The following is a 14078-nucleotide window of genomic DNA, read 5'->3' as shown; positions in this document are numbered from 1 at the left end:
ATTTGTGTTTGACAGAAGCCTACTCCTCTGATATTGCTCCCTTGCTAGACTGGCTTGTTTGGATGTCAGGGGACCGGGCTAACCACTTTCTGGATTTGGACTCTGATATCTGTTAGGAGGATTACCTGCACACTTCCCAGTGCTTGCTATAAATCTTCCTTGGAGCTTGTTAGGATTTTCTTGACCTCTGTGTCATTTAATATCTGACCTTTGCATGTCTTGCAACCATCAGTTTATCTCTTTATTCTGTACTGAATGCCCTCTTTGGCTACATTCACACTAACGTATGGGGGACGTATATACGGCCGACGTATAGGGCGTGCGGCACCGTACCGTTCCGTACCCGGGAAAAAGATAGGACCTGTCCTAACTTTTCCCCGTAATACGGCGCCGTGCTGCGCTCACCTCATCCTCCTCTCCCCGTGCACTGCCGTTGTCCGCTACGGTACAGGCGGGCAACGGCAGTGTGAATATAGCCTTAGTTTTCACCAGTATCTGTACGACCAGTTTTCTGGTCCTCCCTTCTATCTTGTGATATTATTGGTCCTCATACATTTCCTAATTCTCTGTCAATCCAAGCATTGTGGGGCACATTTACTAAGGGTCCAAATGCCGCACTTTCGTCGGGTTTCACGATTATTTCCATTTTGCGCCGAATTGCCCGGTGATTTTGGGGCATGTGACCGGCTTGCAAGCGTCAGAAATCAGGGGCGTGGGCGTCGGACAACCTGACGGATTCGGACAAACCGCAGAATTTAAAAAGAGAATTGTGTCGCAAGATCAGCACTTACATGCACCGGGAAGAAGAAGGTGAACTCCGGCGGACCTCGGCGCAGAAGCGACGGATGCAGGAACTTGGGAGCACGATCTTAGTGAATCGCGGTAGACCCGTATCCTCGTCGGACAACGCACAGCAGGATCGCGACAGGCCCGGGTAAGTAAATCTGCCCCTGTATGTTTAAGGACAGGATTAATGTAAAACAACTCTCCCGTCCTCCGGTCCTGATGCCCGGAATCTATGTTAACAAACTCATCCCCACAGCCTTGTGCGCTATTTATCCTCTATATAACGTAGCGCCTGTCCTCTGCTTCCACAAGACTAATGGCCTCCACTGCTGATGCCGGCAGATTATCTGACAAACAATGCTTCTCCATCCGTCAAAAGGAAAAAAACTAAATTCAGCAAGGTAACCGAACGATTCCAATAGAATAATTCATCCTCGCTAAAATTTATCACATTCCCTGACAAAACGGTGAAATAAAAGTCATCTTCCTGCGGAGAATGTTCTCTACTTAGAGGTGAAATATCTGCCACACAAAAAATACCAAAACCATTAAAGGGCATTTGGGTTTTTTATTTGCTGATCGCGAAGCAGCTTTGACAAGGATTCACACAAAAAACCCAATCTGTTTCCTAAAATCTCATTTTCGGTTTGGGTACTTGTACATTGGGTCAATGGCAAGATCCATTGTGGTCTAAGGTATTCACAAGACATGGGCCTAAAAGTCCCTTACAGATTGAGCCACAAGGATGAGCGTGCCTAGAGAAGACTGGTACTGTAAAGACTAGGAGACCCTGAGCGTGCCTAGAGAAGACTGGTACTGTAAAGACTAGGAGACCATGAGCGTGCCTAGAGAAGACTGGTACTGTAAAGACTAGGAGACCATGAGCATGCCTAGAGAAGACTGATACTGTAAAGACTAGGAGACCATGAGCGTGCCTAGAGAAGACTGGTACTGTAAAGACTAGGAGACCCTGAGCATGCCTAGAGAAGACTGGTACTGTAAAGACTAGGAGACCATGAGCGTGCCTAGAGAAGACTGGTACTGTAAAGACTAGGAGACCATGAGCGTGCCTAGAGAAGACTGGTACTGTAAAGACTAGGAGACCCTGAGCGTGCCTAGAGAAGACTGGTACTGTAAAGACTAGGAGACCCTGAGCGTGCCTAGAGAAGACTGGTACTGTAAAGACTAGGAGACCCTGAGCGTGCCTAGAGAAGACTTGTTCTGTAAAGACTAGGAGACCATGAGCATGCCTAGAGAAGACTGGTACTGTAAAGACTATGAGACCCTGCGCGTGCCTAGAGAAGACTGGTACTGTAAAGACTAGGAGACCCTGAGCGTGCCTAGGGAAGACTGGTACTGTAAAGACTAGGAGACCCTGAGCGTGCCTAGAGAAGACTGGTACTGTAAAGACTAGGAGACCATGAGCGTGCCTAGAGAAGACTGGTACTGTAAAGACTAGGAGACCATGAGCGTGCCTAGAGAAGACTGGTACTGTAAAGACTAGGAGACCCTGAGCATGCCTAGAGAAGACTGGTACTGTAAAGACGAGGAGACCATGAGCATGCCTGAGAAGACTGGTACTGTAAAGACTAGGAGACCATGAGCGTGCCTAGAGAAGACTGGTACTGTAAAGACTAGGAGACCCTGAGCGTGCCTAGAGAAGACTGGTACTGTAAAGACTAGGAGACCGTGAGCGTGCCTAGAGAAGACTGGTACTGTAAAGACTAGGAGACCATGAGCGTGCCTAGAGAAGACTGGTACTGTAAAGACTAGGAGACCATGAGCGTGCCTAGAGAAGACTGGTACTGTAAAGACTAGGAGACCCTGAGTGTGCCTAGAGAAGACTAGTTCTGTAAAGACTAGGAGACCATGAGCATGCCTAGAGAAGACTGGTACTGTAAAGACTAGGAGACCATGAGCGTGCCTAGAGAAGACTGGTACTGTAAAGACTAGGAGACCATGAGCGTGCCTAGAGAAGACTGGTACTGTAAAGACTAGGAGACCATGAGCGTGCCTAAAGAAGACTGGTACTGTAAAGACAAGGAGACCATGAGCGTGCCTAGAGAAGACTGGTACTGTAAAGACTAGGAGACCATGAGCGTGCCTAGAGAAGACTGGTACTGTAAAGACTAGGAGACCATGAGCGTGCCTAGAGAAGACTGGTACTGTAAAGACTAGGAGACCATGAGCGTGCCTAGAGAAGACTAGTACTGTAAAGACTAGGAGACCATGAGCGTGCCTAAAGAAGACTAGTACTGCAAAGACTAGGAGACCATGAGTGTGCCTAGAGAAGACTGGTACTGTAAAGACTAGGAGACCATGACCGTGCCTAGAGAAGACTGGTACTGTAAAGACTAGGAGACCATGAGCGTGCCTAGAGAAGACTGGTACTGTAAAGACTAGGAGACCCTGAGCGTGCCTAGAGAAGACTGGTACTGTAAAGACTAGGAGACCATGAGCGTGCCGAGAGAAGACTGGTACTGTAAAGACTAGGAGACCATGAGCGTGCCGAATGAAGACTGGTACTGTAAAGACTAGGAGACCATGAGCGTGCCGAGAGAAGACTTGTTCTCCAAAGACAAGGTGACCCTGATCGTGACCCCAGTTAGGCAGGACCTCAGGAAGGCAGGACCTCGGGAAGGCAGGACCTCGGGATGGCAGGACCTCAGCATGGCAGGACCTCAGCATGGCAGGACCGCCACGGGAGTACTGGACCACCACAGGAACACAGGACCGCCACAGGAACACAAGACCGTCACAGGAGTACAGGACCGCCACAGGAACACAGGACCGTCACAGGAACACAAGACCGCCACAGGAACACAAGACCGCAACAGGAACACAGGACCGCCACAGGAACACATGAACGCCACAGGAACACAGGACCGCCACAGGAACACCACAGGAACACGGGAACGCCACAGGAACACGGGAATGCCACAGGAACACGTAAACACAGAGGCGTAGGAAACGCACAGGAAACACAGAGGGCTTTCTCTTCAGTGAAAAGACTTGAAGATCCGGCAGAGGATGCTGGGAGCCACCGGATCAAGTAGCAGAGCCGAGAATGCCAGCGCCAATTAGGAGGACGCTGGGCCTTTAATTTCCTGGAGATTCAGGAGCGCTTGACCTCGGCAAGAAGCCGGCGTGGGACCAGGACGGGAACGTTGCGGAATCCGCAACCAGGAGAGGTGAGTATGGGCCCGGGGGGGGGGGGGGGGAAGACACCACATCGTGGGACACAGATGTGACCGCGATCCGAGACATGGATCGCAGGGGCATCTGTGACAATAAGACTGGTACTGTAAACTATAAACTAAACTGTAAAGACATTGAAGAGTTCTTCTCAGTATCCTTGGTGGTCTAGGGAAAGGAAGGGGTTATTGTTAGAATACCTGCCATGGGCCCTGGGCTGTATGTATATTATATCCTGTCTGGAATCACTTCCTACTTCTGGTACTAGAATCATATTTTTGGGAAATGGAGGATGTGTCCCTTCTGTCTGCTTTATATCTGTGGTTTCAGGACCTTTGGAGGACCTTCAAAGTTTCTGAAATGGCTCCTGTGTACATGAGTACTGAGAGCAGAACAGATGTATGAGGATTTCATGAGTAAAGGTCCTACTGAGTATAAAATTTGGTGGGTGGTTTTGGTGGTCGTGGGCCCTCAATAAGGCTAAGGACCCCCCAAACAGCCTATATTATAATCAACTACTGCTGATGGTGCAGGGCAGGGAAGGGGAAGGAAATAAATGAAGGAATAATTAAAGTATCTGTGGTGGTCTATGATAGTGAAGGGGTTTTCTCTGTAGTAATGCGGGAGGAGTAGGCCATGGAAGGGTCTTACGAGGACCTAGGTATTGATAGCCTATGCTTATAACACACAATCAAATTAGTTTGGTGGGTGTTTGACTCCGCCCCCCCCCCCCCGCCCCCATCTGATTAACTGACTTAAAGGGGTGTGCTAATTACTAATGCTTTGGATTGGGTATAATTCGCTGGGGGTAAGGGTTCCCACCAATGTATCATATATGACTCTTGGGTAATTCACATCTCACTAGGATTATGTGTCCTGTACATGTATCCAGGCAGAGTATATAGGATCGGATTATGTGTCCTGTACATGTATCCAGGCAGAGTATATAGGATCGGATTATGTGTCCTGTACATGTATCCAGGCAGAGTATATAGGATCGGTGACTGCATTGTGAATGTCACACACCTGTCACTAAAGATCACACCGCACATGAAAATGTCAAAAGAAAAGGTCATTTTATAAGATGAAAGGTCATGGGCAATAAGGTGCTCTATGAAACGCTATCAATGCGTAGGAACATGAGCAGCCCCTCAGACCCCCACCCAACCAAAATCACACATGAGGAATTTGTTATATAAATTGGAATCGAAAATATGTAGATATACAGAATATTTTTTCTAATTTTCTTTACATTTACTTAATTCACTTTTAATTGAATTCATCTGCCACATACAGACATTTCTTCAACTGGATGTAATTTAAAAAAAATGTTCCTGTGTGAAGATAATTTCCCATAAACATAGCCATGTTGTCCCTTACAAACAAGATTGTTGTCCTTGGATACGACCACCACTGTTGGAATGATTGAACAAAGAAACAAATTGTTTTTGTATATGAAATGGTCAGGAGTTACTGCATGTCCCACAGCCGTCCTGTGGTAATGATTACTGAATCCAGGTGGTCAGACAAGACTCATTAACCCAGGTGTGGTTACTGCTGCCAGGGTGTAGGGGGTGGTCGTATCCAAGGACAACTATTTTGTTTGTAAGTGACCATATGGCTACATTTATGGGAAATTATCTTCACACAGAAAATTTTTGTTTATAACATCCAAGTGAAGAAAAGTTTATATATGACAGATGAATTACTTTAAATGTGAGTGTCCAGATAGGAATACCCCTTTAAGAAATGACCTCCTCCCTCTGCAGCCTCTAAACTTGACTCATCTTGACTTTTCTCACATGACTTCCGAGGAGGTTTTTTTTTTAATAGGTAAATGGGTGAGATTTCACATAAAAGAGGACATTTCACCCACTGCCTGAGGGGGGTGCCCTTTGGTGACAGAGTCCCTTTAAGATAGGACATAGAGTGACTAGAACTTTATGGGCTTGGAGGGAGATATCCTTTACCCATAGATACAAGAGCTGGGGGGTAACATTACACGTCATGCTACGCTGGTGCCTTTATGTAATATAGCACAACCTCCTGGAGTCAGACTCCAGCCCCTCCTAAACACCAAATACTAATAGAGTGCACCCAATGCCCCCAACATTGTCCTAATAATATGAGGCATGGACTCCCGGGTGGTCACTCAGGAGATTAATGACAGGTGGAAGATTTCACTTCTCCTCCTCAGGAGACAAGTAGAGGATTTAGACCTTATAACGTGAGTGACTCTTCTGTATGACTTCACCCCCTCTGTGTCTATTGCAGTCCTAATGTAATTTAGGAAATGGACAGCATTAGTCTGGGAGGCGCGCTCGCCTTGTCAGGAGGGTAATGACATTTGAATGCAAAACTTTTGGAGAACCCCAGATGTCAGATGTTTTCTTTTCCAACTTTCCAATACATAATCCACAGCACGAGAGAAGGAAACCTCATCATAACCCCAGTAATGTCATCACTCGGCTCCGAAATATATACTCCATGTACAAGAAACTTAGGCATTTAGGATGTAGTCATCCAAGCACACAATAGATGATACAGGTCCGACCACAGGGAGCCCAACAAAGTATCAGAACCGGGATGTGGCCATATAGTGATACCATACAGAACTTAAAGGGAACCTGTCACCAGATTTTTGCCACCCTGACTTGCAATGCCTGCTGATAAAGGGTTACAAGTCCTCCCCATATCACCTAAAATTAGCTGCCAGTAGGGCACTGTACTTTAATTACAGATGTTTTTATGATATGCAAATTAGCTTTTCTGACTCATGTCTGGTATCTGTGAATCTTCTTAACTCTCTCAAGCTGCCCGTGAGCCACGCCCCATTATTGTGACTGACAGCTCTGTGTCTCTTCAAATCACTGCTCTGCCTCCTTGTACTTAGGGACCGTCTGATAATATTCAACTACAGACATATAAAGCTCTATGTACAGATGGCAAATATTGTGTCAATTTTTTTACATGGTGCCTTTTGTTACATTCATGACATGTGACCAGTGACATCATCTCAGGTCCTTCTGCCTTCTAAGAATAGCAAACTGTACACCATATATGTGATCACATGAAATCACAGCAGCCTCCATTGAGGATGAGGAAGAGTAGACGTCCATGGAGGCTGCTGTGACTTCATGTGGTCAGATGCATACATGGGGTACAGTTTGCTATTATTAAGAGGCTAAAGGACCTGAGATGATGTCACTCTGGTCACATGACATGAACTGTGACCAGTAAGGAGGCATAAGACATAGGGAGGAGTAGATGGGAGGGGCCGGCCGAGCAGGACACGCCCTCCTCTGATGCCAGGTAATAAAAGATAAAAGGTGATTTATGTTGATGTAAGAGAAACTATTTTTAGTTAAAGGAAACCAACCACTGCTGGCATGATGAAATCATGAGAGCACACCACCCTGCAGGCTATTTCATTAAAGTAGAGGACCCACACATTGAATTGCACTTTGTTTCTGAAGCCATAAAGCTATTTAGAAGTCCCATGAACATAGAGTGTTAGCACTGATTTCTTATCAGTAGTTGGTTCCCCACCAGTAGCGGATTATAATACAGGCAGTTTGGGGTGGTAGCCCAGGGCCCAAGCCTTCTAGGGGGCTCATGGGTTCCCAAACCACCACCAAATTTTATACTGAGAAGAACCTTCATCAGGGGCGTAACTACAGCGGTAGCAGCCATAGCAGCTGCTATGGGGCCTGCAGTGTCAGGGGGCATTTTGTGTATTGTGTATGTATTGAGTGTGCTGTATATGTGTATATGGTATTGTATATTTGTATGTATTTGCTGTATGTGTGTACATGTGATGTGTATATGCTGCATATCTGTGTATATGCCGCATGGGTGTATATGGTACAGTATTTATGTATATACATGCTGTATGTATATATGGTGTTTATATACTGTATGTATGGTTATGGTGTATGTGTGTATATGGTGTTTATATGCTGTATGTACAAACAAAGAATAGGACAGGCACTACCAATGTATACAGATAACAAATAAGTCCACGTATCCTAGGAGAGCATGTAACCAACAAAAGAACAAAAGAGAGGATACGTATGATGGACTAAGGTAATATCAAAAAAACTTTATTAATACATAAACACAGTAACAACAAAACCACATAATAAAAACACTTAAAAAGTGCACCATGCAAGGTGTACTTGACCTCCCAGGACCAGTGTGTCCTGGGCTCCCCAGCCCCAAGCCGACCAAGTCAAAACGACAAATGTATGATGCAGGACAATGAGGGGAGTACTAAATACAGCTGAATAACATCAAATTGCAACAGGCAATATGTGCATACATAAAGTGACCGGTGCAAAAAATAAATGAACCCAACAGTCCTGTATATAGTAGCCTAAATGCCTGAAGTATACGGTACCTAATGTGGATCCATATGGTAAGGTGAGAGAGGCAGAAAGGCAAGGTCGGAGTGGGGAGGAGGAGAGAGGAGCGAACCCCACGCGTATCGTCACCTGCTCCGGTGACTTCCTCAGGGGTGTGTGAGGGTGTATTGAGTGTGCTGTATATGTGTATATGGTATTGTATATTTGTATGTATTTGCTGTATGTGTGTACATGTGATGTGTATATGCTGCATATCTGTGTATATGCCGCATGGGTGTATATGGTACAGTATTTATGTATATACATGCTGTATGTATATATGGTGTTTATATACTGTATGTATGGTTATGGTGTATGTGTGTATATGGTGTTTATATGCTGTATGTATATAGGAATTTAAATGTGTCTTTATGCTGTATGTCTGTATACGGTATGATATTGTATATATGTGTGTATTTGCTGTATGTGTGTATGTGGTACTGTATTTATGTATATCTATGCTATATGTGTATATGGTGTGTACATTATGATGTATATGTGTATATGGTGTTTATATGCTGTGTGTATATGCCCTATTCAGAAGTTTGCTATGGGACCCTGCATCTCCTAGTTACGCCCCTGACCTTCATCCATGAAACTCTTTTACATATGTTCAAGATATCAAAACACATGTACACATGAGCCATTTCAGGTCCTGAAACCACAGAATAAAAGCAGCAGAAGGGACACGTCCTCCGTTTCCCAATAAGCTGATTCTAGTAGCAGATGTAAGGAGTGACTTCCAGACTTGTAGGGGCTATAATATTCATACATCCCAGGGTATGCTATGGTGGTCTTAATCCACCCCTGACCCCACTATCAGATAGTCCTAACAGGTGCCTTGGAAAGGATTGTGCATCCTAACCCTATAGTCCAGTGGTGGCGAACCTATGGCACGGGTGCCAGAGGTGGTACTCAGAGCCCTCTATATGGGCCATCACCCCAGGGTAGAGTTTGCCTGACAGGACTCAAGGCCTCTTGCAGTCCCAGGCAGCCCAAGACCCCAGAAGGAAGCTACAGCGATAATCCAAACTTGTTCTCCTTCTTTCTATCTTATTGGTATCCCCAGGTGCCTATACAATTTAAACCTGTGACAGAGCAGGGAGTAATAAGTTACTGCTTAAATCAGTGGTGGCGAACCTATGGCACGGGTGCCAGAGGTGGCACTCCGAGCCATTTCTGTGGGCACTCGGCCATCACCCCAGGACAGAGTCACCAAACAGGACCAAATCCACTTAATCTTCCTGAGGTCCCAGGCTACTTAAGATATGCTGCTCACAGTGCTATTTTAAAGCGACACTTCATTGGCTGTTTGGAACTGCGGGAAAAGAGAGAAGGTTTTGCACATGGCTGCATTATTTTGGGAGATCCTCCTGCTGGACCCATCATTCTTCCTGTACACAGAGACCCTGGAGAGAAGCTACAATGAGAGTCTGAATTTGCCTCCTTCTTTCAACTGTATTGGTGGCCTTAGGGGGTCGATACGATTGAAAGATTTGGAAGAACAGGTAGCAATAAGTTACTGCTTAAAATACCATGTTGGCACTTTGTGAAATAGAAGTGAGTTTTGGTATTAGTTTGGGCACTCGGTCTATAAAAGGTTCGCCATCACTGGCTTAAATTGTCGCATCGGTACTTTGCGAAAAATACGCAGGTTTTGGTTGTAGTTTGGGCACTCGGTGTCTAAAGGGTTTGCCATCACTGCTATAGTCATTCCACGTGGTCATTGGAGAAGCTTAGCTGTGATATGCAGGTACCTGTGTGTGATAAATGACTCTGTAGGGATCGGCAGCGGTAGGGAGTGGTGAAGCCTCTGTATAGCGCTATGTAATATGTTGATGCTATATTAATAGGGGGGATAATAAAAACAAAGCCCTTCATATTAGCAGGATACACCATTTTTCATACGACACGTTTTCACGGCTCAGTTGAGTAGACAGCTGTCTGGAATGATTATTTTCCCCACTTTTTCATTGTTTATTTTCTATCCGGAGAATGTATGCATATTAAATTAGAATTTCAGCTGCAACTTGATATTCATTTTGTGTAAAATTCCGCAAATTCAATTACTGCGCCGTGATGAATATTATAGATGAAACGTGCAATAAATCTCACATTTCTACAGATAAGCAGCGCAGCAGAATGCACAGGAGAAATTGCAGGAATATTAAGTTCATAGCATGTCGCTGCATCACTTAAAGGGAAACATATAAAGTCACCTACAAACCGCTTTATTTACCATATGTAGGATATATGGGAGTAACATCCTTTATATTAACCTCGGATTATAAGAAAGACACAGGTGAGACCTTTTCCATCCTTGGGACCCCACTATGGGTTTCTAATAAGGTCTCAGTTTCCCCAGTAGGATCACACTATTGGATGAGGCAAGAACCCACTGGGGTCCTGGGTTCGAATCCCACTCAGGTCATAATCTGCAAAGAGTTTGTATGCTCTCTCCGTGTTTGCATGGGTTTCCTCCGGGTACTCTAGTTTCCTCCCACACTCCAAAACATACTGGTAGGTTGTTTAGATTGTGAGCCCCATGGGGACAGGGACCGACAGGGATGCTTTGTGCAGCGCTGTGTAATCTGTGTGCGCTATATAAATAAAACAATTATTATTATTATTATTTAGGTTCCCCCAATGCGACCAATTAGGAAGGTCTGATGTTTTTGGTGGGATTGGTCAACCATCTAGAACAGTGGTGGCGAACCTATGGCACGGGTGCCAGAGATGGCACTCAGAGCCCTCTATATGGGCACCCGTGCCATCACCCCAGGGCAGGGTTCGCCAGACAGGACTCAACTTCTCTTGCAGTCCCAGGCAGCCCAGGACCCTAAAAGGAAACTACAATGATAATCCAAACTACTTCTCCTTCTTTCTATCGTATTGGTGTCCTCAGGTGCCTATACAAGTTAAACCTGTGACAGAGCAGGGGGTAATAAGTTACTGCTTACATTGTCGCATTGACACTTTGCGAAAAAAAATGTGGGTTTTGGTTGTAGTTTGGGCACTCGGTGTAAAAAAGGTTTGCCATCGCTGATCTAGAAGATGTGGGGCCAGATTAACATTGGTGTGAAAGGAGAGGAAACGGTGACCTATTTTCCAAAACTACAATCCTGAAGGAATGGAGAGGAGAGGAACAAGAGGTCTTTACTACCCAAAGCCTAGAAGGAGCTTTTTTTGTAGTAGATTTTTTTCTCAGCTCCTACATGGAGCTTAAAATACTCAAATAGGTTCCTCCAAAATAAAGATCTAGGTTGGGTAACGGCTGAGGATCCTAATGGTTACAACCAGCCACTTAGGACTATAGAAGATTAGTATACTTACAAAAAAGGAGGTGGATTCCCCTATATACATGTATGCTTGGCTTGGAGTCTCTACCAGACACCTCTTATATCCAAAAGAACAAAAGGATTGAGGAGCAGAAATCCAACTTTCCAATTCTATCTCAAAGTTTGATAGTATAGGTCCGGGAGGCCACCACATGGAACATCCAGTCAACTTTATTGGGCAATGTCCCTATTTTCCTAAACCAAAACATATATTGAGAGAGGTGTCACATCACTTTTGCGGATGCAGACACTCTATATGCCAGATACCACAGTCCAGGGTTGGACTGACCCACCAAAATACCAAAGGATCCTCAGAAAGACCAAGACTTTATGACTATACAGGCAGTCCCCGGGTTACGTACAAGATAGGGTCCATAGGTTTGTTCTTAAGTTGAATTTGTATGTAAGTCGGAACTGTATATTTTATAATTGTAGTTCTAGATTTAAAAAAATTTTTGCCCCAGTTTCAACATTTTTTGCTGTAATGGGACCAAGGATTATCAATAAAACTTCATTACTGACACCTTACAGCTAATTATTGCAGTCTGAGACTTAAGTAAAGCATTCAGAGAGGTCACCAAAGGTCACACTGGGCAGAGAGGTCCGTCTTTAACTAGGGGTCGTCTGTAAGTCGGGTGTTCTTAAGTAGGGGACTGCCTGTAATAGGCCTCGGAGTTCCAGATGACAAAAGCATAATATGGAGGCCACTCAGATCTGTAACCTTTTGGGTGACAGAGGGTAGACACCATATTTGATGGTGGCCCAAGGAACCTTTGACTGACACTAGAATAAAATCACCAAGGCCATGGCTTGCTGTCAAGTCTTGGACTAAGAAGCCTGAGACATTTATCATTAACATAGAATATTTCTTGATTTACAAATAGATTTAGTCCTAAATTCAATTTCTGGAAAAAAGAGGACCTCCTCACCTTCAAATATCCGATCTAATCTCTGGCGCTTCACTTTGTGTTTGTCCATGAGAGACATGAGACTTGGGCCCAACCTGTCGTCCCGAGGTAGTTTTCCACCGCTGCTTCAAAGTTAGTCCACCACAGAAAATATAACCTTGTTCCTCAAGTAGAAAATGACCTACAAAGAAAGAGAAGACTTTAAGAAGTTGGACTTCTTGAAAAACTCTTTGAGTTGAACTAAAAATGTAGTTTTCTACAGGATGGTCTTCTCAAATAAGATGGTTAGTATGCATAAGAAGGAATCTGGTTTGAATGAGTGGTTGTCTTCTCAGAGTGGTGGTCCTTTGTGGACATTACCTGTCTAGTGTTTACAATCAAATGGTTTGGACTTGGAAGGCACAACCAAAGAGTGACTCCTGCCTAGGCAGCGCACCAACTTTCTACCTGGGTTTTACAAAAAACAATCTTCATTAAAGACACAATGGGGGTCATTTACTAAGGGCCCGATTCGCGTTTTCCCGACGTGTTACCCGAATATTTCCAATTTGCGACGATTTTCCCTGAATTGCCCCGGGGTTTTGGCGCACGCGATCGGATTGTGGCGCATCGGCGCTTGCATGCACGCGACGGAAATCGGGGGCGTGGCCGAACGAAAACCCGACGGATTCGGAAAAACCGCCGCATTTAAAAAAAGAAAAGTGTCGCGGAGCTTGTACTTACCTTCACTAGGAATAGGCCGGTGAACTCCAGTGCGTACCAATGCTTTTCAGCACAGCAGCGCCACCTGGTGGATGTAGAAGGAACTGCCTTAATAAATCCCGGCCGGACCCGAATCCACCGCAGAGAACGCACCGCTGGATCGCGAATGGACCGGGTAAGTAAATCTGCCGCAATGAAACCATGTTGGTTCCACAGGTCCTTCAGATGACCTAGATTGTGTCCTCCAGAACCACACATCACACACAAAATGGTGGTTTTCGAGACTGTGATAACGATGGCCATTCCTTAACATAAGGCATTAAAATCCAAATCCCTAATACAATGAATGGAAGGGCTCCAAAGCTCCAGGGTGTGGCTATTCTCGTTGACTGTCTAGCGCCATGAATATAGTTGTGGTTGTGTCCGGTACAGCGGCTTACACCAATTCCATCAAGATGAATAGGAAGGAGTCCAACCTGAAAACATTGATCATTGTGTCTGGATAAACAGGAAAATGGAAATTTCTGATATCAGCTTGGTGCACAAAGCAATTGAATGCTGCAGTACCAGACACAGCCTTTGTAGAAGAGTGGCGCTCTTTCCACTAATCTCATGCAACCCTTTCATACAATCCCAATGTCGTCCCAATACAGTTCAGACTATTTTGTGGACGTTCTTCTTTCGGTTTCATATTTAGTGGGAATTTTAATACCTGAATATGAAAAGAATGATAAAAGCTGGAGCGG

The 14078-nt window shown here is 44.9% G+C and overlaps 1 protein-coding gene across 1 annotated transcript in view; it reads right to left on the bottom strand.

Annotated features, from left to right (window-relative positions):
• Window positions 1-14078, bottom strand: part of CTBP1 (C-terminal binding protein 1) — a 280570-nt gene that overhangs the window by 146728 nt on the left and 119764 nt on the right. The window contains exon 2 of the mRNA XM_072126236.1: window positions 12652-12811. Within this exon, the coding sequence (XP_071982337.1) occupies window positions 12652-12709 (58 nt within the window). The 5' untranslated portion in view covers window positions 12710-12811. The remainder of the gene's footprint in view (window positions 1-12651; window positions 12812-14078) is intronic.

The sequence above is a fragment of the Engystomops pustulosus genome, chromosome 1, assembly GCF_040894005.1.
Source record: "Engystomops pustulosus chromosome 1, aEngPut4.maternal, whole genome shotgun sequence".
Lineage (NCBI taxonomy): Eukaryota > Metazoa > Chordata > Amphibia > Anura > Leptodactylidae > Engystomops > Engystomops pustulosus.
Note: the sequence above shows the minus strand (reverse complement) of the source record. Positions and strands in the feature narration are given on the sequence as shown.